This window comes from Sus scrofa, chromosome 8 (assembly GCF_000003025.6).
Source record: "Sus scrofa isolate TJ Tabasco breed Duroc chromosome 8, Sscrofa11.1, whole genome shotgun sequence".
NCBI classification, from domain to species: domain Eukaryota; kingdom Metazoa; phylum Chordata; class Mammalia; order Artiodactyla; family Suidae; genus Sus; species Sus scrofa.
In genome coordinates, this window is record NC_010450.4 from 81744713 (window position 1) to 81766682 (window position 21970).

The 21970-nt window shown below is 37.5% G+C and overlaps 1 protein-coding gene across 4 annotated transcripts in view; it reads left to right on the forward strand.

Annotated features, from left to right (window-relative positions):
* TTC29 (tetratricopeptide repeat domain 29) overlaps positions 1767 to 21970 on the forward strand; it is a 235139-nt gene continuing 214935 nt past the window's right edge. For 2 of the 4 annotated variants that reach the window (XM_021101528.1, XM_021101530.1), the window contains exons 1-4: positions 1767 to 1920; positions 2504 to 2550; positions 9965 to 10062; positions 11882 to 11965. In XM_021101528.1, coding sequence (XP_020957187.1) covers positions 9971 to 10062; positions 11882 to 11965 — 176 coding nt within the window. In that variant the 5' untranslated portion in view covers positions 1767 to 1920; positions 2504 to 2550; positions 9965 to 9970. Of the gene's footprint in view, positions 1945 to 2503; positions 2551 to 9964; positions 10063 to 11881; positions 11966 to 21970 lie in introns of those variants that run through there. The other 2 variants (XM_021101529.1, XM_021101531.1) reach the window with 2 other exon arrangements.

Below are 21970 nucleotides of genomic sequence, written 5' to 3' on the forward strand. Positions count from 1 at the left end.
AGCCTGAAACTGGCCTTGCTTATGTCATATTCTCTCTTGGCTAGAGGAGTGTGAGATACCTAAGTCTGGACTGTATCTAAGGGAAATTGCTCTTTCCTTAAGATATACTTTCAGATAAAAGAAATGGATGCATAACAGCCAACCCACATACAAATAAATTGATCTGATTGAGATGTTTAGAAAATTCTTTTAGCTCACTTATCTATTTCAAGTTTAAGACAGGTAGTTTGTGGCGTGACTCTTAGGAGTTAATCAGTACCTCCCTTTTGCTTTTCATCATTTTCTGATTTTGTCTGATATTTTCTCTTCCTTTCTTTTCTGTCTTTTTCCTTCCCTTGGCCTTAATTTAGTATTCCTTTCCTGAGAAAGGTTCAGAGGATGACAAACAGCACATATGTTTATCTCCCTTTGTCACCCTTTGTCACCCTCTCACCCCTAGACAGGGAGCAGGAAGCCATGCTCTAAATCATGGCCCTTTTATAAAAAACTTTCAATGAACTTTCAGAGGGAATTTTAGACTCCAGGTGGTATCTCAGGGTTGACTCTTTCTTATTCTGTCATAGAGGGAATGGCCTGAGAGCTACTTCCCTAAACCCTCACCTAAAAGAACCCGAAGGTGATATGGCTTGCCCACCTCATCCACAGCTATGAAAACTCTCACCCAAGGAGGAAGTTTGGAGAGGAACAGTCCTATTTAAACAACAACAGGGAAAACACGCTAGAGATCTAGTCTCTCTCATGCTAATACGAATTGACATCTGTGGGGTTAAAGTGTTGCTGGAAACTGGGAAATGAGTTTGTGAGAATAGATGGGGCCTTGTGGATGTGAGGGATCGCGTGGAGCCCAGTTGTAAGTAGACACAGTGATCAATTGAATGTATAATGTAACCTTACTTGGTGGAAATAGTTTAGTAATTTATTGCAGCAAATTAGATGTTGGAATGAAAGTGTGGTTACAGTTGTTATGCCTGTACTCCAAATAGAATCGATTTATGGTTAATAGAATGACTGGTGTGAGCAGTATTGCCAGTTCACTCTCCTACAGCGTGTGACAGTCGGCAATGAATAAAAGCCTCGCTTTCCAGCACATCTATATTTGGGGAGTAATAAGCAACAAGCCTGACTCTCTTGCCCTCCATCTTATGAGATAATGAGCAAGGAAGCTCACTTCTTTACACTTACATATGAGAGAAGGGATGGAATCACTGGCTGACATTAAGTCGGTGTAAATATAAAATCCTGAGTTTTGAGGGGAAGAAAAATATGTGTATAAATTTGGATTATCTTTCCGGAGACAAGATTGGGGAAGGAGTTTGTATGGGGCACGAGGAAAGATGGTTCTGACCTCAACAGAATCTAAAACAGGAATGAACAACTTATCCAGCTGGATCAAGTGGCTTCGGGTCTTGGGGGTCTTTAATGCCACGCTGAGTGTTTTTCCATCAATCTGTGGACGACAGGGATATGTTGCAAAATGTTGAGAATGTAGTGCCATGAAGGAAATGAAGCAGGGCGGCAAACAAATTCGAGGCCCTCGGATTAGGTGAACTAATTCCTAAAAACGGTTTAACCTGAGAGCCAACCGGCGGGAAAAACCTGCTGGGTCTAGAGGCCCTGCACCTCCCTCCGTAGGCTCCGCCCCAAGGCTCCTCCCCCGCCAGACTCCGCCCCGTGCCCGACGCCCAGAAGCTGCCCCAATCCCCAACCCCGGTTTAGCCTGACCCCGCCCCCGCCCGTCCGGACTCGCCCCCTCGTATCCCTGGAGACGCTCGCGCTTCCTCTCTCAGCGCCCGCTCTGCAGGGTGTTGGAATCACCGAGGGAGAGGGGGACAGAGCCAGCGCTCAGCGCCTGCCACCAGTGGGGGACGCATTTCGGCGAAACGGAACACCAGAGTGGTTCCCTAGGGCCAGTCCATCGAGGTTCGTGACGGACACCTGCGAGAGGTTGTTCTTCCAGGCAGTCCCTCCCCTGACCCCCGACCGACCTTCCTCAGTCAGTCTAGGGACTCACGCTTCCTGGGCTAAGGCCTAACTATTTACTTCCAGAAATGCATAGAAGGAAGCGCAGGGAAAGGCTCTCTTCTCGCTGCCCAGTTCACCCTGGGAGGGCAGTGGAGAAATAAACAGGAGTGGGAATGCATGGATTAGTCCTGTTTAAGGAGCACGAGGGACCTGAGATGCCCTCAGTTTAGGTAGATAACCCCTTGTAAGTCTGGGAAAAAAAAAAAAAGTATCCTAATGTCACTTTGAATAAAAATATATCAATACATATGCATATTTCAGATGCACTGGAATTTCACTGAATTAGTGATTGTTGTCTCCAATAAGAGCTATACTTCATGATTTTTTTTTAGAGTTAATCTAAATGCATAGTTGGTATCTGGTGTTGTATGAATAAATCTTATTCCATGATTTGGAGCAAGGAAGGAAGTTATTCTATTAACCAATTTTTAACTTTTTCTCTTCTCTCCTTTGCCATTATTCTTTGCTTCCAAATTTTCAGGCTGAAGTCCAGAAACCTGGAGAGACCTTCAGCTGTAATCTGAAAAAGTAAGTAGAGTGAAACATGGCCTGCCTTCAAACGCTTTTCCTGCTTTAAATTTTGATTTAACCATCAATAAATGTCAGTTAGTAGGAAAGATGTGATTTCTGTTTATTTAACAATCTAATTACTTACCACGGAGTGCTGGAAGTGTTCAAAAATTATGATACAAGCGATAAACATTTATTGACTTTTGCAGCCATTTTATGTCATTATTTTTTCTTTTTCAGGAGCAAATTGTTGTTATTTCTCCTGTAGTTTTCTTTAAACTTAAGGAGTAAAAGTGCTTGTGATGATAATAGGAATAGTTTCAATTCTTATCCATGATTTGTTGATGATAGTGAAATCATGTTTATTTGGAACTCCCTTGAGGACACATAAGAAGTTTGCTGGCTGTGGTTTATTGGTTTTATTTCTCGCACATTTCAGCTTTTACCCCAAAGTGACTGAATCCTGGAGACAGAGCTCGGCCTCTGACATAGTTACTCCCCAAGTCGCCTCTGTCTGTATAACTCTAGCCTCCCCCCCACCCCACTCCCGCCTTCCTTTGTGTTTCCTGATAAGGGTATCTCTGGAGATCGTGGGCAAGAGGGTTACTCTTTGAAGATTTGACTTGGGGGCCAGAAATTTAAACTCACACCATGGGACACATTCAGCCTGATCTACCCCCCTCAAACCTTTCATCCTGTGTTTCTCCATTCTCATTTGTCTTTGTGTGTGGGGGCCAAACTTAGAGTGTAACTGTGATACAGAGCCAACCAGGAGATCAAAGAACCCACCAAATCTCTTCTGAATACCAGCAGTGGAATGGCTTAGGGCATCCTTTTGATCTGTCTCAGCACCCTTGGTACCTCAAGTAGTCCGGCCCATTTAGTGGCTCTGGGGGGCTGCCTCCAGGTCCCCCTGGTGGAGTGTTTCTCCCCTAACCTCCTAGGGCTAACCTTATTCTGGTACCAGCCAGAGAAGTCCTTCTCATTGTCCTTCCTGACCTACCTGAATCTGAACCGTCCACCTTCCTACAGTGGCACCTGTCTTGTGTGATTGTCTGTGGGACTGAGCTGGACAACCCTGACGAAGTGCCATCATTGTTAAGGATGATGGGTGCCATTTCTGCTTCAGGCCCAGATCAGTCACCCCCAGGACTAGCCCTATTCTTCCTGGTGGGAGCTCACCTAGGAGCTGGCAACACGGGACCAAACCAGCAAAATGATCCAACTCATATTAACAAAGAACAAAGGGCTTTCTTCACTTGACACATATAATTTCAGCCTGCAATGACAGGCCCCCAAACACACCTGCATTTGTTCTCACTTATTTTCCCCTTGGCTGCTTCTAAATGCTAGAGTGCAGCTATTTCCTACTTTAAGAAAATTCAGCATAAGTAAGACTGAACTTAGAAAACGTAGACGAGATGGTGATTACTTAGATAAGAAAATTATTTGTTACAGGATCCGTTTCCACATTTGATGCATTTCAAATATTATGTGCAACAGAGAGTTCGGTTCACACATCACCTATGGTGTAAAACAAAGTACCTTTCCGTAGCCTTGTATCGATGGTGAAAAACAAAACCCCGCTTTCCCACGGGCATAGGCAAGGAGGATGTGGAGTTTAGAGCAGCAAGAGAGCCTGTCAACTTCCACCCTAACTCAGAGCTTAAACTTTCAACATAGATCAGTTGAGGGATATTTTTTTCAACACCCAGTTAATAACTTTTCTTCCGCTTTATCATTCAGCTCTGACCGCCCCCCATTCAGAGTTGTGCCTTGAGGCTTGCCAGCAGGGCTTGCAATACTTACATTAAACTAAATTTGAGAGTAAAGGTGCTCCTGCTGCTAATGTTCTCAGATCAGAGGAGAGCAAAATGAAGGAACTGGCAGCTGAAACTTTAATGGTTGGAAGCGTTGACTCAGATTTTGAAAAAAAAAAAAAAAAAAGCACAGTTGATCTGTGTGACAAAGAAGTTAGTGCTCCTCTCCATGTATAGCATTTGCATGAGATTTCATTAGATGCTTCTATTTTTCTAGCAAAAATAGCCTAACCCAAGTAAATATGAATAAAGAATACATTTCATATGACAGCCTGGTAGGCTGGCTCCCAGGGGGTGGGGTGGGCTTATGCACAAAGTGATGGGATACAGAGCTGGGTCAGAGCTTGTGGGGCTCACTCCCTCTGTCTGTGTATAAGTAGATGGATCTTCCTAATTTTTGGAGAAATTACAAGTACTTTTTTTTCTTGTTTTGAAGCTCCTTGGGGGAACCCTTCAAAGGTCCCTGCAATTATGCGGAGATCCCCTCACCCAGTGCCCTTGGCAAGCAAAGTGGGGGCTCTCAGGACAGAGTCTTAATTCATCAAGAAAGGAGTGCCTGGACTGAAACAAGCACAGGCATTGTTTCTTTCCCTTTCCAAGTCCACTAGGGACAGACAGGTCCAGGTTAAGAACTGCAGTGGTCCAGATTTGCTCCCTAACCTGGGAAGGCTCTGGAACAGAGTCTTCACAGCTTCTCTGAAGTAGATTCACAAGAGGTAGGTTTGGGGCACCTTTGCCCTTTGAATCTATACGAGATCTAATCCTATGCTAGTTTTACCTTCTTACCATATGTTCTACATAGTGTTGCCATTTAGTAAATTCTGGTTATCCAGTGAAGTAGTTGATACAACATCTGATCAAAAAACATCAATTTTTTTAAAATACAAGAGTTAAGTCATTCTGTTAGGAAGACTAACATGTGCTATTTAAACTGAGAACTTTAAAGCTGTAACTGTATAAAAATAAGTCAGCTTTATGTTTCATAGATCATGTTACACATGGAATATCTGGGCACTTATTAGGATTCTGTTGTATCTAAAACATGACATTGATCTCCATTAGAGTTTTCTCTTGAATTATGCAAATTATTTTTTTCAGGTCATAGTAATCTTTTTTTCTGAAACACAAGACTGCCTATTTTTACACTGAATTTTCAAAGATTTTCCCTCAAGTCTCACTGCTCTTCCATTCTCCGTCCACCCCACCCCATGGCTTTGTAGCACTAGAAGAATATTTTGTCCCTGCTGCCATGGTGATGCTACCTTGCATCTGACCATGTCTCTCCACTGCTACCTAAACCATCCACTGTCACCCAGATTTCACAGCAACCTCTAGCTGGCCTCCTCTGTCTTCCCTTCTGCCCCCTACAGTCTAAATCCAAAAGAGGAGCCAGAGCGATCCTTTTGAGATGGAAATCAGATCATGTCACCCCTCTACTCAAAATCACCCCATCAAAGTCACAGTTCATTTATAACTTTCAAGACCCTATACTATCAGAACACCACCAAATTTCTCCTTAGCTTCTCTGAATTCATCTTTCTCTGCTCTTATTCATCCTTTGGCTGCTGGTGAGCACTGGGTTGTTTCTAGTTCCCTGCTTGATTTTTTAAGATCCTATCATCCTCTGATCGCCTATATGTTTTGCTTATTTGTACATTGTCTGTTTCCCCACCGCATCCATCCTATAATGTAAATTCTGTGAGGCCAGAGATTTTTATCTTTTTGTTCACTGCTATATCATCAGCACCTGGAATAGTACCTGGCACCAAGTAGTAGCGTAATAAATATTTGTTGAAAATATTTAAGGCCCAAACTTAATTTACCCAAGGTCACACAGATAGTAAATCCTGGAGGTAAGTGATTTAAAACTGAAACAAGCCTTCCAGCTGCTTGTGGGACTAATGGTAGAAGTTTAACTGATGGACATAATGGTGGTAGAGCCAGTGGTCGAGCAGTAGGTGACAGTTTTTCCATTCTAAGTCCACAAATTGATGTCCATACTTCTTCCTCTTTTTTTTTTTTTTTTTTTTTTTGTCTTTTTGTCTTTTTGCCATTTCTTGGGCCGCTCCCGTGGCATATGGAGGTTCCCAGGCTAGGGGTCCAGTCAGAGCAGTAGCCACCTGCCTGTGCCAGAGCCGCAGCAATGCGGGATCCGAGCCGCATTTGCAAGCTACACCACAGCTCAGGGCAATACTGGATCCCTAACCCACTGAGCAAGGCCAGGGATTGAACCTGCAACCTCATGGTTCCTAGTCGGATTTGTTAACCACTGAGCCACGACGGAAACTCCCATATTTCTCCTTCTTTAGGGTGAGGTTTAGGTAACTTGGTTTTATAGATCCACCTTCATTATTGCTCGCTTACTTTCTACATTGCATTTCCCAAAGATGGCCACAACAATGTCTTCATCCATCTTTCTCTTAACACATGACTCTGATACTTCCCCATTAATAGGTGGGTCTCCCTCCGTTCATTAGCCTTAAATCTGGGGAGACCTATTTTTACATTGGAGGTGATACCAAGTAACTTCCAAAGTCAGGCCGTATAAGGGGATACTACTTCCTCCTGGCTTTTCTTTGGGTACTTGCCTTAGGAGCCCTGAGTTGCTACTTAAGTCTGAGGCTGCCATGTTGTGAGGAAGCTCAAGCCAAATGAGAAGGTCACATGTATGTATTCTGACAGACAGCCCCAGTTGAGGTCCCTGCTAGTAGTTAACATCAACCACCAGATATATGAGAGAAGACACAGATGATTCCTGTTTCCCACCACTGAGTTATCCTCAAGCTTCTGAGTTTTCCCAGCAGAGGCCCCAGTTATCATGGATTAGAGAAGAACCATCCTCATTGTACCTTCTCCTAATTCCTTACCCACATTAAGTGTGAAAGATAATACACTGATTGTTGTTTTAAACAATCACTACAATTTTACAGTTATAGTTGATTTACAGTGTTTCAAGTGTATAGCAAAGTAATTGTTATACATACATACGTATGTATGTGTGTGTATTCTTTTTCAGATTTGTTTCCAACATAGGTTATTGCAAGACATTAAATATAGATCCTTGTGCTATACAATATGTCCTGTTGTTTATCTATTTTATAAATAGTAGTATGTATCTATTAATCCCAACTTCCTAGTTTATCTCTGCCCCCCTTTCCCCTTTGGTAACCGTAAATTTGTTTTCTGTGTCTATGAGTCTATTTCTGTTTTGTGAATAAGTTCATTTGTATCCTTTTTTGAAGATTCCACATATAAATGATATCATATGATATTTGTCTTTCTCTGTCTGACTTTAACAGAATAGTTTCTGTGTCCATCCATGTTACTGAAAATGGTATTATTTTGAATGACTAATATTCATATTCATATATATATGTGTGTGTATATATATATATATATGTATATATCCCATCTTCTTTGTTCATTCATCTGTTGATGAACATTTAGGTTGCTATTGTAAATAGTGATAATATGAACATTGTGGTGCATGTGCCTTTTGGAGTCAGAGCTTTTCATCTTTAGCAGTTATACAGCCAGGAGTGGGATTGCTGGATCATATAGTAACTCTATTTTCAGTTTTTTAAGGAACCTCCTATTTTCCATAGTAGCTGCATTAATTTACATTCCCACAAACAGTGTATGGGGGTTCCTTTTTCTCCACACCCTCTCCAGCATTTATTATTTGTAGACTTTTTGATAATGTCCATTCTGACCAGTGTGAGGTGATACCTCATTGTAGTTTTGATTTGTATTTCTCTAATAATTAGCTGTGTCGATCATCTTTCCATGTAGCTGTTGGCCATCTCTTCTTTGGAGAAATGTCTATTTAGATCTTCTGCCCATTTTTTTGATTGGGTTGTTTGTTTTTTTGATATTGAGCTGTATGAGCCGTTTGTATATTTTGGAGATTAATTCCTTATCAGTTGCATCATTTGCAAATGTCTTCTCCCATTCCTTAAGTTGTCTTTTCATTTTGTTTATGGTTTCCTTTGCCGTGCAAAGCCTTTTAAATTTAATTAGGTCCCATATGTTTATTTTTGCTTTTTCCCCCATTAATCTAGGAGATGGATGCAAAAAAATATTGCTGTGGTTTATGCCAAAGAGTGTTCTGCCCATGTTTTCCTCTAGGAGTTTCATAGTATCTGGTTTCACATTTAGGTCTTTAATCTGTTAGGAGTTTATTTTTGGATATGGTGTTAGAGAATGTTCTAATTTCTAAAGTTTTCCTTGTGGCTTAGTGGGTTAAGGACCCAACATAGTGTCTGTAAGGATGCAGGTTCAAGCCCTGGCCTCGCTCAGTGGGTTAAGGATCTGGCATTGGTGCAGCCTGTGGCATAGGTCACAGATGCAACTCGAATCTAGTGTTGCCATGGCTGTGGTGTAGGCCTGCAGCTCCAATTCAAGCCCTAGCCCCAGAACTTCCATATGCTACAGGTGCAGCCATTAAAAAAAGAAAAGAAAAGAGACTGTTCCAATTTCATTATTTTGTATGTAGCTATCCATTTTTCTCAGCACCACTCATTGAGGAGACTATCTTTTGTCTCTTGTATATTCTTCTTCCTTTGTTGTAGATTAACTGACCATAGGTGCATGGGTTTATTTTCTGGGCTTTCTCTCCTCTTCTGTTGAGCTATATGTCTGGTTTTGTGCCAGTACTATACTGTTTTGATGACTGTAGCTTCGTAGTGTAGTCTGAGCTCAGGGAGCCTGATTCCTTCTACTCCATTCTTCTTTTGCAGTGTTGTTTTGGCTATTTGTGGTCTTCTCTGTTTCCATACAAATCTAAAATTTTTTGTTCCAGTTCCATGAAAAATGCCATTGATAATTCGATTGGGTTGCATTGAATCTGTAGATTATCTTGGGAACTGTAGTTATTTTAACAGTATTCATTTGTCCATTCCAAGGACACTATATCTTTCCATCTGTTTGTGTCATCTTCAAACTTCTTTTGTTCACATCTTATAGAACTTTTTGTCTTCTTAGGTAGGTTTATTTCTAGGTAGTTTATCCTTTTGATGCAATTAAACCACTACATTTTGAGGTGATTTGTACACACTTGTAGCTATATGCTCTCTCAGGGCAGCCATTATCTTGTTGAGAATTGTTCTTAGCATTTACTACTTCTAAGAGAAAGCCTTTATTTGTGAGTGAGAAAGTTTTCAGAAAACAGAAAAGTATAAACAAATTTTAATTATTAATTGTAACAGGAGAGCAAAGCATAGTGTTTGAAATCCACAGCTGTCCTAAAAATCTTCACTCTTTAATTGCAACCAGCTCCACTGACAAAATTCATACCACAGTTCCTAATTGTCTGAATCCTCAATTCATTTATCAGATTTTTCTCCTTATCCACTTTGTGGTAGAGATGCAGACAAGTAATAAATTGGCCAAAAGGCAGATAGTAGGAGAAAATAATGAGAGAAGCACCCTGCAGAATCTGCTCACTGAGCTTCATTCCTGAATAACAGAGCTGTAGCTCTACACACAGAGGCATTCTCCGCTTAGATGACTGACTGTGGATCTCTAATAATGTCTTAATGGATTCTTTGAAAGATTTATTCTTTAAAATACCATTTCTGGTTTTTTTTTTTTTTTTGTTTTGTTTTTGGTAGTCCAAAATGGCCACCCTGCCCCCACTGCCCATGACACGGCCAAAGCTCACAGCCTTAGCCAGACAGAAGCTGCCATGCTCCCCCAGAACAATTCCAAGGTACGTGACCCTGGCTTTCATTTTTTTTTTCCCCTACAGAATGAATTTCTTGCAGTAAAAAATGTCAATAGCATATCTCAGAAAGCAAAATTGTTTGAAGACAAAAGTATGTATTATATTCAGAATATTCAAATCTGCTGTTTCACAAGGATTGATGAACCTTATTCAAAGATTAAGAATACATTTATTTAGCAGGCTAGTGTTCGTTTGATCATTTTATTTCCTATTACCATTATAACATGGTTCCTATAGAGTTTTGGAAATATATTTCCTTTTAAAAATAATGTGTGGAGAATTGAAAGCAGAAGCATTAGGAATGAAAGTGTATAGTTTCTAAACCACAAGGTCCCAAGCACTGATTTCTGTTTTGGAGGAAGGATGACAAAGTCTTTCTACCAGGGTAAATTGGCGGGCATGATTTAGCTCCTGAAATGATCCTGGGACTTGAAAATGCATCATCACATGGCTGCGCCTGTGAATGGCTGCCGAGCATCTGGAGTTGTGGCTGAAAAACTGCAGGATGGGAACTTAATGTATTTTGTCTTAATTATGAATATTAACTAAGATTGTGTTATTTTGAAAGTGCCACTTATTTTTAATTGATTTTTGGTAATACACATATTATTTATCAAGATAATTTACATATGTAGGTCTGATTGTGTTTTTATGCATACTTTTCAATTCCTGCAAGGCATAATGATCAAAGTGTTATAAGACTACTTTGTTCTGAGAAGGACTGTACCTCATTTTTGGTATTTCTGGCAAGCCAAAGCCCTGGGACCAAAATAAATACATTCAGCTAAACTACCATAAAAGTTCTTTTGTAGTAGAATTGAAAATTATAGAAATTGTAAAATGGAATTTTAGAAGACTGTAATTTTATTTTTTAAATAATTTGAAAAACAAAATTTTAATACATGCACAATTCTGGTATACACACTTATATTTCATTTTCCTTTTGAATAAAGGAAATATTTACAAAATCTGAAAAAAAGCTTCTTCCTGTCTTTTGTAATGATTAAGATTACGTTTTCTTTTCAATATAAGCAAAAGCATAGCCCAATCTCATGTCCCTAAAATAAGATACACTTTGAAGGAAATTTTTTGATATTCATTTTACTGAAGAAAAAATTTTGTCGTAAACATTTAAGGCAGAGTTTTAACATTATCCATTAGCTTCTGAATAAAAACAGATATTTGTGTAACCCATACTTTCATTCCCAGATATTAATTTTGTGCTTATTTTTAAAGGTGCAAGGGGTGTGAAAAATGAATACACTACACATGTAATATATTTCTCAATAAAGGCTTCTTGAAATTACTTTCACCTTGAAATTTTAATAATAATTTGAGTTTTTTGTGTGATTAAAAAACTTAAACAGTGTTTCAGAGCAAAATTCTATAATGTTTGCAACCAGTATATTTAACATATTTGTGTCAAAGAGCTATTCTTAGTTTAAGATCCTGTGCCAAACAGAATATGACTTCTTAAGTTGGAAAGTTATATTGTGAGAGAACATGAGTAAAATGGAAGATCTTATAAGCTTTGAGGAGAAAACCCCAATTATTTAAGAAGGCAGATTATTTTAACGTGTTGGTATTTTGTTTGTTTACACACTCTTGCCTTTCTCTTTCCATTTATGAAAATTATAATTTTGAAATTACCAATCAACGACCTAGCTTGATAGCTCTTGCAGAACATTTATTATCTATGATATTGTAGCTTGAATATTTCTGTTCTTCTGGTGGCATTTTATATGTTTGGTAGCTTTTCAACTTGATAAGGCAGTGCTTTATTATTTCTTTCTATTTCATTTAGGTCTCAATTGATCAAAGAAAAAGACGACATAGATCATTATCTGGAGGTGAATTTCAAAGGATTGTCAAAAGAGGAAGTTGCTGCGTAAGTATATACCTCTTAAAGGTACTTTAATACAAAGTTTGTTTCTTTTGTCTTGATTCTTTCTTGAAATTTCATTTTCCTGTGCAGTCCACCTTTTCACTGGAACATGGCATTTAAAAATTAAAGCTCATATTAAATAGTGATAAGTCTTGTCTATTGATCTTACACATAGCAAAGTCTTTAATTTTATGACTTTCAAAATTCTTATATTTACCAAGATATTATACTATCATATTTGCAATATTTTAATTAAGTCTGTGCTATTAATTGCTTAATAACTTCCATTTAAAGTACATTGCCACCATGGGGGAGAAAAAAGCTTTAAGAGAAAGATTCATACATCTTATTTTCCTGGTGATTTTTTTTTTTAAATCCCTTACTAATGTATATTCTCTCCCCCATTAAGAACCCACAAGAAGAATTAATGGATTTTAGTTTATTGGTTAATTTAAAAATAATTCTAAATTGTCTGGATTTATTTTTTTAATAAACAAGGTAAACTTTGCTATTTTACTGCTAGCTACAACCTAATTTATGGTCTGAGCAAAAACAGCATAAAAATCCATGTAGGTTAGTGAGAAATAAATAGAAACCTCAAAGAGACTAAACAGGTTTAATATTTCTTACCTATAGTCTTGATGACGCTGTTATCAGATTTTTAGATGTAAGTATTGACAAATAGAAATCTTATATATGCACATACATCTGATGGAGTCAATTAAAACATTTTATACAATAAATGCTTTTAAAAGATTATCTCTATTAGTATCATCTAGTGCTGTTGGATTCACTGAAAGGGTATTCCTAATGACAGTTTGGTGTTAGGTTTTCATATCGTCTAACTTTCATTTATTAGATATTATCTTTGTCAATATGCATGTAACATGGAAAATGGGATAATACATTCTGTTAGTAGCTACTTTATTTTATAGAGTGACAAAATTTACAACAACTGTAATCACTGTCTTCCTTGGAGTTCTGTTGACTGACAAATATAGGATCTGGTTTGCTTTATAAATGCTGTTCTAATTGCTAATTCATTAACTTGCCATGGTAACCTATTGGATAAAATTAAAGGTCAGTATTGACTGATGATACAATTCCTTCTTAAAATAAAAACATATATGACTGATATTTGCACTCTGATTTAAATGTAATGATATCCAAATAGCTATCATTGGCTTAAAAATTAGGAATTACATTTTGGAATTAAACTTATGCTTCACATATTTTTAACAAATTAGACATCTATATACTTAAATTCTCCTATGCTTTCAGTCTGCACTGAGGAAATATTGTTCTAAGGCAATGCAAAATAGGCTATGCTGATGCGTGTTCTCACGCAAATATTTTTTTTTTCACTGAAGATATTATCAAATTGATTTCAAATCCCTATTATGCTGCGAAAACAAGTAGCACTGGGTAATTCTCAGTCCTTACTATTGTATTCTCCTTAAAGTTTCCTACGCTTGAATACTTTTTTAGATCAAAGGTCTTTCCCTAAGATAGTGGGTACAAACCTTGGTAGGAAGGTAACTTACACTTGGCTCGCTGTTATGCTTCTGACTGATGTACATTCTAGACCTTGCCTCAAACAAACTAGTTGAATGGCATGTAAAGTATAAAATTGACTTCAGCATCTCCCAGCAACACCCAGCAGGTGCCATGAGGAATTATGCATATTCTGTTAGCCAAGGAATTGCCACATGGAACTTTTTATTAGCTGTTCAATTCTAATAAGTTAAATTGATCAGCAAGCATTTATTAAATGCCTACTTTATATCTAGTATTAGGCTTTTCACAGAGGGAGAAACAATGTTATTTTATTGTAAAACACTTGGTCTCATCCTTGTCTCTATTGAGACAATAAAATAATCAAGCAGGACATAAGTATGGAATGAATGAGTGCTGATTACACTGTGAAGTGCAGCCTAGAGGTCTTAAAAAATCAAAAAAGACTAAGGTGGTAGGTTAAGACTTGCCGAGGAAGCCAGATTTTGAGTTTGGGCTCCCCGTCTGGTAATAATATAAAAATGACAAATGGGTGCATCACAGATCCTCCGTATACAAGATAAAAGAGAGAGAAATTGATGAATCAAATTTCCAATCAGGAAAAAGCAATATCTAAGATATATCCTCAAATTCCTCCTATATTGCCTTATTGTTCTCTAAGATGAGAGTAGAAATATATGCTTAAATAATTCATGCACACTAGCTTCAATATCCTGTAATATGTATGTGCTCTTTGTCTAGCCCCAGAATAAGCCTTCGACATCTATTCCAAAGCATAGCAGCTTACTTGTATATAAACTCATACTCTCCCTTCTCTCATTGCAGTGGGTGGAGAGTTCTTGCTCTTGTCTCAGGATGAGGTCTCTACCTGTGCCCTGGATACCATCTCCTCTTACTTTGCATCTACTCTAGTATCTCCCTTGACCTCCTTTTTTTCATACATGGAAGTTCCCAGGCCAGGGATCGAATCTGAGCCACAGCTGGGACCTACGCCACAGCTGCAGCAACACCACATCCTCTGACCCACTGTACCAGGCCAGGGATCAAACTGTGCCTCCTCAGAGACCCAAGCCACTACAGTCTAATTCTTAACCCACTGAGCCACAGTGGGAACTCCTCCCTTGACTTCTTATCCTCCTCCAGGCTCTACCCCATTTTTCTCTACCCTTTAGAGTAACCAGAAGCACTGTCTCTATATTTCCACATCCCATTCTTACCTCAAATAACTCTAATTAGGTTTCTAGACCCAGAACTCACTGAAATCTGTTTATTGTGACCAGTGTCCTTCATTTTCACCGTATCTAATGTTCATATTCCTATCTTCACTTTGCTTGATGTCTTCACATTATTTGAATGAATTGAACCCTCTCTCTGAATGTTCTATGCTTGTGACTTCCAGGATGCCATGTTCTATGGTTTTCCTCCAAACTCTTTGACTGTGCTGCCTTAGTCTACTTTGCTAGCTGTTTTTCTTTTTCTAAACTCTCAATGGTGGGTTGTTCTATGGTTGTGTCTTTGACCCTATACTCCAGCTACACTCCACTTGGATCCAATCGTATAGCTTTAAATACTAGCAACACCTGATAACTATCACATTCATTAAGCTTCAAATTTTTATGTATGAAGAAAAATTATGTATTTTATATATGCCTCCTTGACATAGTTACTTGGATATATAATAAACATTCCAAGGTTAATTAATATGGCCCCAAATGGACTCTTGCTTTACCTCTACTGCCCCTCTCACTCTCTCATCCTAATACCCCTCCTCCGGTCTTCTCTCAATTCAGTAGGTGGTACCAAGGCAGCCTCAAGTTTCACCTTGCCTTCATGACACTCTCCCATCTAATCCAGCAGTTTGTGCTATCAGATATAATTCCCAAACGTATCCTGTGTTCATCTCCTTCTCTTCATTGCATAGTCACCATCATCTCTTGCCAAGATCACTAGAACAGTCTCCTAATGGCTCCTCTCATAGCCCCTTGAATTCCACCAAAATTCAGCTGCCAGAGTGATCTTTAAGAAATTAGATCATGGAGTTCCCTAGTGGTGCAGGAGTTAAGGATCTGGCGTTGTCACTGCGGCAGCTTGGGTCACTGCTGTGACACGGGTTCAATCCCTGGCCCAGGAACTTGCACATGCCACAGGCATGGCCAAAAAAAATGACATCATGGGGACACTCACCTGTTTAAAACCCTCTAAGAGCTTTCCTTTGCTCTTATGATAAACTAACTCTTCATCATGGCCTAGAGCTGTGTATAGTTTGCACTTTGATGACCTCTTTGACCTTATCCCCCATTCTTCCAACCACTTACTCCTCTCAGTGTGGCCTTATTGCTGACACTTCTTGTCATGCAGGTGTCACCTTGAGTGTGATCTCCTCAGTGCCATTCCCTTGCCCTGTGATCGAGTATCTCTCAGCCCACACACACTTATCCCCAGTCAACTCACCTGGGTGTATTTCTGCTCTCATCTGGTCCTCCTCTGGCATTGAGAGTCTTCATCTATAGTAGAACGGATGCCCCACCAAGAACAGGAACATGTCTGTGTGTCTGCTGCTGTGCCCCCAGGGCTTAAACAGGAGCACACGGGTGGAGCTCAGTAACTGGCTATTAAATGAATAAACGAATGAAGAATAAATGTCAGATTATTAATGCCATGAAACAGGTATTCTGCTATGAATACTCTGTGGTTACAGTATCAGTGTTGTAGGTATTTGGTTTGAGGAAGTTTAACTCCTCAGAAATATTTTATGTTTACCAGAAGGAATTTAAATGAGTAAATTGAGAAGAACAAGCTAAGATATTTATTACTGGAATGGCCAAATGCAAGTGATGGGGGATCATTTTTCTTTGAATGGGTAAAAGGTTCCAGGGCAAACGGCTTCTGAGTTTTTTATCATCCACATTTACAGAAGGAATTCTAATATGCTTCATTACTTTTTAAGTGATCAGATTATTCCTGTGCCTAATAGGAATTTTTTTTTCAAATGTACAATACATTTGACACTGATATTTGATTTTTCTTAGGCATTGAATAGTTTATTGATAGTATTTAACTGATTTTTACAACTAGAGAAGGTCATGTTGTATTTCTATACTTGGTGTTTTTTTTATTCTGTATTATCAGAAAGCATTATTGTTTTTTAAAAGGACTTAAAGTGTCACTTATTATCATATCATAATTGCTTTGAGTAGCTAAGTAATACAAGTGTCATTTATAGATTCAAATAAAATTTTCTGGGGGGCAGTTTTTAATGTATATGAGGATACAAATAAGCAAAATTATCAAGGGACAGAGAATATTAATCTGCTCAATATTATTTTCTACTTCAGATATCACATTCTATTATATGGAAGAATAGATTTAGTTCAAAATTGTGTACATCTCTAAGATATTGCTTTTTTTCAGAATATCTTTCAGCATCCCAAGTTGGTGTTTACTGAGTATCACTTTGTCAGCACAGTGGCAATTAGAACTATCAATTACCATAGTCAGTGAGTTTGGGTTGCAAAGAAACAAAGGACTGAAGAACTGTTTACTTTCATATCTTTTAAAGCCTTTCTCTCCTGCCTTTGAATTGTGTTGTACTCAAAGTAAATTAGCATTTTGCCAGTCTTAGATTTTCAACTTGAAAATATTCAGAAATTGTCTTCCAAAGGTGCCTTGACAAACTACAGATATCCTTGTGATGAGCAGAATTACTATTTGGGTTTGCACAATGCTCAGGCACTTCAAATATATGTAGCAAGGCAAAGATGTTTATTCAGGATATAATATTTCATGATGACATTATGGGAATGGAGGCCCCTTTAGGTGAGCTCTTCCTCTGCCTCGTTTATCTCCTTTACTTTTGAACCATTTTGTCATTATGTTTCATTTCTTCTTCAGAACATTTTGTTCCTCTTTAAAGAAATAATTTCTGTCCAGAGGTTTGTAAATTAAACTTTCTGAGGATGCCCGTTGCCCAATAAATCATTCCATGCAACAGGAACAGGCAGGAGAGAGAAGAAAAGAAAGAGGATACTCTTTCCTTCTAGGTAGCAAATCAGGTTTTAAGATTTTCTTCTTGATTCAAGAAAGAGAGATAGGATTTTGGTGTTCTAGAGTGGAAAGACAATTACTCTTTACTTTCTCCTGAATACATTAAAAAAAAAAAAAAAAGCAATAGCAGAGAAAACATGAGAACAGAGGAGAGCTGTCACTCCTCTATTTTTATTTGTTTACTTACTTATTTACACTCTAGTATTGTCTTCCACAGCAGATCTCTACGTTGTGAAAGTAGGAAAGAAAAGAGGTTTTTGACTATAATTTTTTAAAAAAGAGTATTGATATCAACAAAGTTTAAAATTTAGTAATTTTTTTAAAATGCAAGTGAAAGGAACGTCAAACAATTGTTTACTAGATGCAAAAAGGATCTCAAATTTACACCAAATCTAAATAAATACAAAAGAAGGAAGGATTTCAAATGTCAACAGAACATAGAAATGCTTATTTCGGAGTTCCCATTGTGGTACGGTGGTTAATGAATCCGACTAGGAACCATGAGGTTGCAGGTTCGGTCCCTGCCCTTGCTCAGTGGGTTAAGGATCCGGCGTTGCCTTGAGCTGTGGTGTAGGTTGCAGATGCGGCTCGGATCCCGCGTTGCTGTGGCTCTGGCGTAGGCTGGCAGCTGCAGCTCCGATTAGACCCCTAGCCTGGGAACCTCCATATGCCGTGGGAGTGGCCCAAGAAATGGCAAAAAGACAAAAAGACAAAAAAAAAAATGCTTATTTCGTAGGCATTATATGTCTTTATGTCCCTTCAAAGTTTGCTTTAAAGTATTATTTTCACATATTCTGTTTAAACTTAGCATCTCTAAATAGACTTACAAAATCTTTGTAAGGGAGAAGTCTAGGAATCATGACATTGCAGCTCAGGCTATTAGGGGAGATGATTTCTTCCTCAACCTGGAAATTTGGCTTTTGCTACTTAAGACCTGTGTAATTTTTTGCAGGTTAGTTGACTTCACTAGTCTTTGATTTCCACAACTATTGGGAGACCATAATAATAATAGGAAATTCTTAGGAAATTTAAAAAGAAATTTTCTATATGAAACATGTAGACAGTTCTCACTTTAGCTATTATCTTTAACTGTCATTGATCACTTTTCTTTGGCTTTGAAAACTTGTATTAATAATATAACCTAAGTATTTTGCATTAACTTTGTCTATTTAGGTAGTAGTATTAATTTATCATTTTTCTTTAAATATGTATAGTTCTACAGTTTACTTTTTACCAAATATCATTTATCACGTTCACAGAACAGAGTGTTTAGTAAGAGATATATTCCAAACTTAGTAACCAAGGAGGGACTTTTTTTTTTTATTTCAATTTATAGTAAATTTTCAGAATATTTTTGTGCTGTACTAACAACATAATTTGCATACCCTACTGAGCAATTTCAGTTTTTTTAAATGTCTATAAATTGCTTTAACTCATTGTTACTGTGATAAGATTACTCTAAGTATAAACCCACTGTTTTAGAAATGTGTAAAATATAAGTAGAGAATGTAACTCTCCCTACAGTAGCTCATAAACCTGGAAATGCATAATGGTGCTTTACTTAGAAGTCATATGGGAAATTCAGTAATGAAGAACAAAGTGATAAAAGGGGATAGGCACCCAGGTACCACAGAGGTTGAATCCATTGGAAAACCAGTGAGATGAACAATGACCATATTATGCATAATTCATGGGGCAGGATGATTTTACCTTGTTAAGCTTTGTTCTGATATTGTGATCTGCCTGTATTAAGAAAAGCATGCGTTAGTGTGGAAGATTTGAAACTAATTTGATTCTCTTCCATTCTCTCTTAAGGTTAAAAAATAATCCTCAAAATATTGATGTTGCTGTGGTTCTATAAAAATGCTCCCCACTAATTCATATCCATAACCTTTTCTGTTTTCTATGTTGGAAAATGGAGGTGCTATAATAAACAGTGTCATCTTGGTACATAAAGCAAAATCAGTTCATGGACTCACAAGTACTCTTTTGCTTTCCTAAGGCTTGCAATGACCTCAAGGTTCTACCATGTTGTAGTGTTTGCAACAATTTCTTTCCTTTTCAAGGCTGAATAATATTCCATTGTATGTTTATACCATATTTTGCTTATTCATTCATCTGTCAGTGGACACTTGGGTTGCTTCAGTGTTTTACCTATTGTGAATAGTGTGGCTGTGAACATCGGTGTACAAATATCTCTTCAAGACCCTGTTTTCAGTTCATTTTGAGTATGTACCCAGGAGTGGAACTGCTGAGTAATTAGATAACTCTACTTTTAATTTTTTAAGGAACCACCATCCTTCCACCACAATGGCTGTACCATTTTTCATTCGCACCAGCAATGCACAGTGGTTCTAGTTTCTCTACATCTTCACTAACATTTATCATTTTTTCTTTTATGTTAGTAGTCATGGTAGTGGGTGTGAGGTTACATTTGAGATCTTAACTTGCATTTCCGTAATGATTAGTGATGTTGAGTATCTTTTCATATGCTTATTGGTTGTTTGGATATCTTTGGAGAAATGTTTATTCAAGTCCTTAGTCTTTTTTTTTTAATTGAGTTGTTTGTTTTTTATTATTGAGTTTTAGGAATATGTATATTCTAGACATTAATCCTTCATTAGATATGTTATTTGCAATTATTTACTCCTAGTCCATTGGTTGCCTCTTCAACCTTTGGCTATTCTGTTAAATAGTGTCCTTTGATGGCGAAAGTTCTTTTTAATTTCATGAAGTCTAATTTGTCTGTTTCTTTCTTTGTGGACTGCCTATACTTTTGCCATAATATTCAAGAAATCTTTGCCAAATGCAATGTTATAAAGCTTTTGCCCTGTATTTTCCTCTAAGAATTTCATAGTTTTATAGCTAGGTCTTTAATTTATGTATATGGTGTTACATAAGGGTTCAGCTTCATTCCTTTGCATGTGCATATCTAGTTTTTCTGTCATCATTTGTTGAAAAAAAGAAAAACTGTCCCTTACCCCATTGAATAGTCAAAAATCATTTGACTGTATATCTGAAGATTTATTTCTGAATCTCTATTCTGTTCCATTGGTTTATATGTCTGTCTTTATGCCAGTGTTGCAGTGATTACTGTAACTTTGTGGTAAGTTTTGAAATCAAAAAGTATGACTCCAACTTTTTCTTTTTTAAGATTATTTTGGTTATTCAGCCACCCTTGAGATTACATATGAATTTTATTATGGATTTTCTATTAATGAAAAAAAAATCATTGGTATTTTGATAGGGATTGCATTGAATATGCAAATTGGCTTAGGTAGTACTGATATCTTAACTATTAAATATTCTTTTTTTTTTTTTTGCTTTTTAGGGCCACACCCACAGTACATGGAAGTTTCCAGGCTAGGGATCGAATTGGAGCTATACCTGCTGGTCTACACCATGGCAACAGCAACGTGGGAGCTGAGCCATGTCTGCGAACTATACCACAGTTCATGGCAATGCCAGATCCCTGACCCACTGAGTGAGGCCAGGGATTGAATCCACATCCTCATAGATACTAGTCAGATTTGTTTCCACTGCACCACAATAGGAACTCCAACAATATTAAATATTCTAATCCATAAACATAGGATGTCTTTTCATTCATGTCATCTTTAATTTCTTTGAACAATATTTTACAGTTTGCATTGTACAAGTCTTTCACCTCCTTGGTAAACTTAATTCCTGAGTATTTTATTTTATTTTTTATTGTTACTATAAGTGGGATTGTTTTCTTAATTTCCTTTTCAGATTATTTACTCATAGTGTATAGCTATGCTGCTGAATTTCGAGTGTTGATCTTGTATCCTAAATTTGTTATTATTTTGCTGAATTTGTTTATTCTGATAGCTTTTTGTGGAATCTTTAGTCTTCTATATATAAAATCACGACAGCTGGAAACAGATAATTTTACTTCTTCCTTTCCAATTTGGATGCCTTTTATTTCTTTTTCTTGCTTCATTGCTCTAAGTTCTGTGTTGACTAGAAGCAAAGAAACTGGGCATTCTTGCCTTGTTTCTAATCTTAGAAGAAACTTTCAGTCTTTCACTATTGAGTATGATGCTCACTGTAGATTTTTTATACATGGCTTTTATTAGGTAGAGGTAGTTTCCTTTTACCTATTTTTTTGAGTATTATTATCATGAAAAGGTGTTTAATTTTGTCAAATAATTTTATTCATTGAGATGATAATATGGTAATTTTTTTCTTAATTTTGTTAATATGGTATATTCCTTTGATTGATTTTAGTATGTTGAACCATCCTTGCACTTCTCTTGGCCATGCTGCTGAATTCAGTTTACTAATTTTTTGTTGAAAAAGTGTTCCTAAGGGCTATTTGTCTGTAATTTTCTTTTCTTGAGTTTTTTTTTTTTTCCCCCAGCTTTGCTATCAGGGCAATGCTGTCCTAATAGAATGAGTTAGGAAGTGTTCTCTCCCATTGAATTT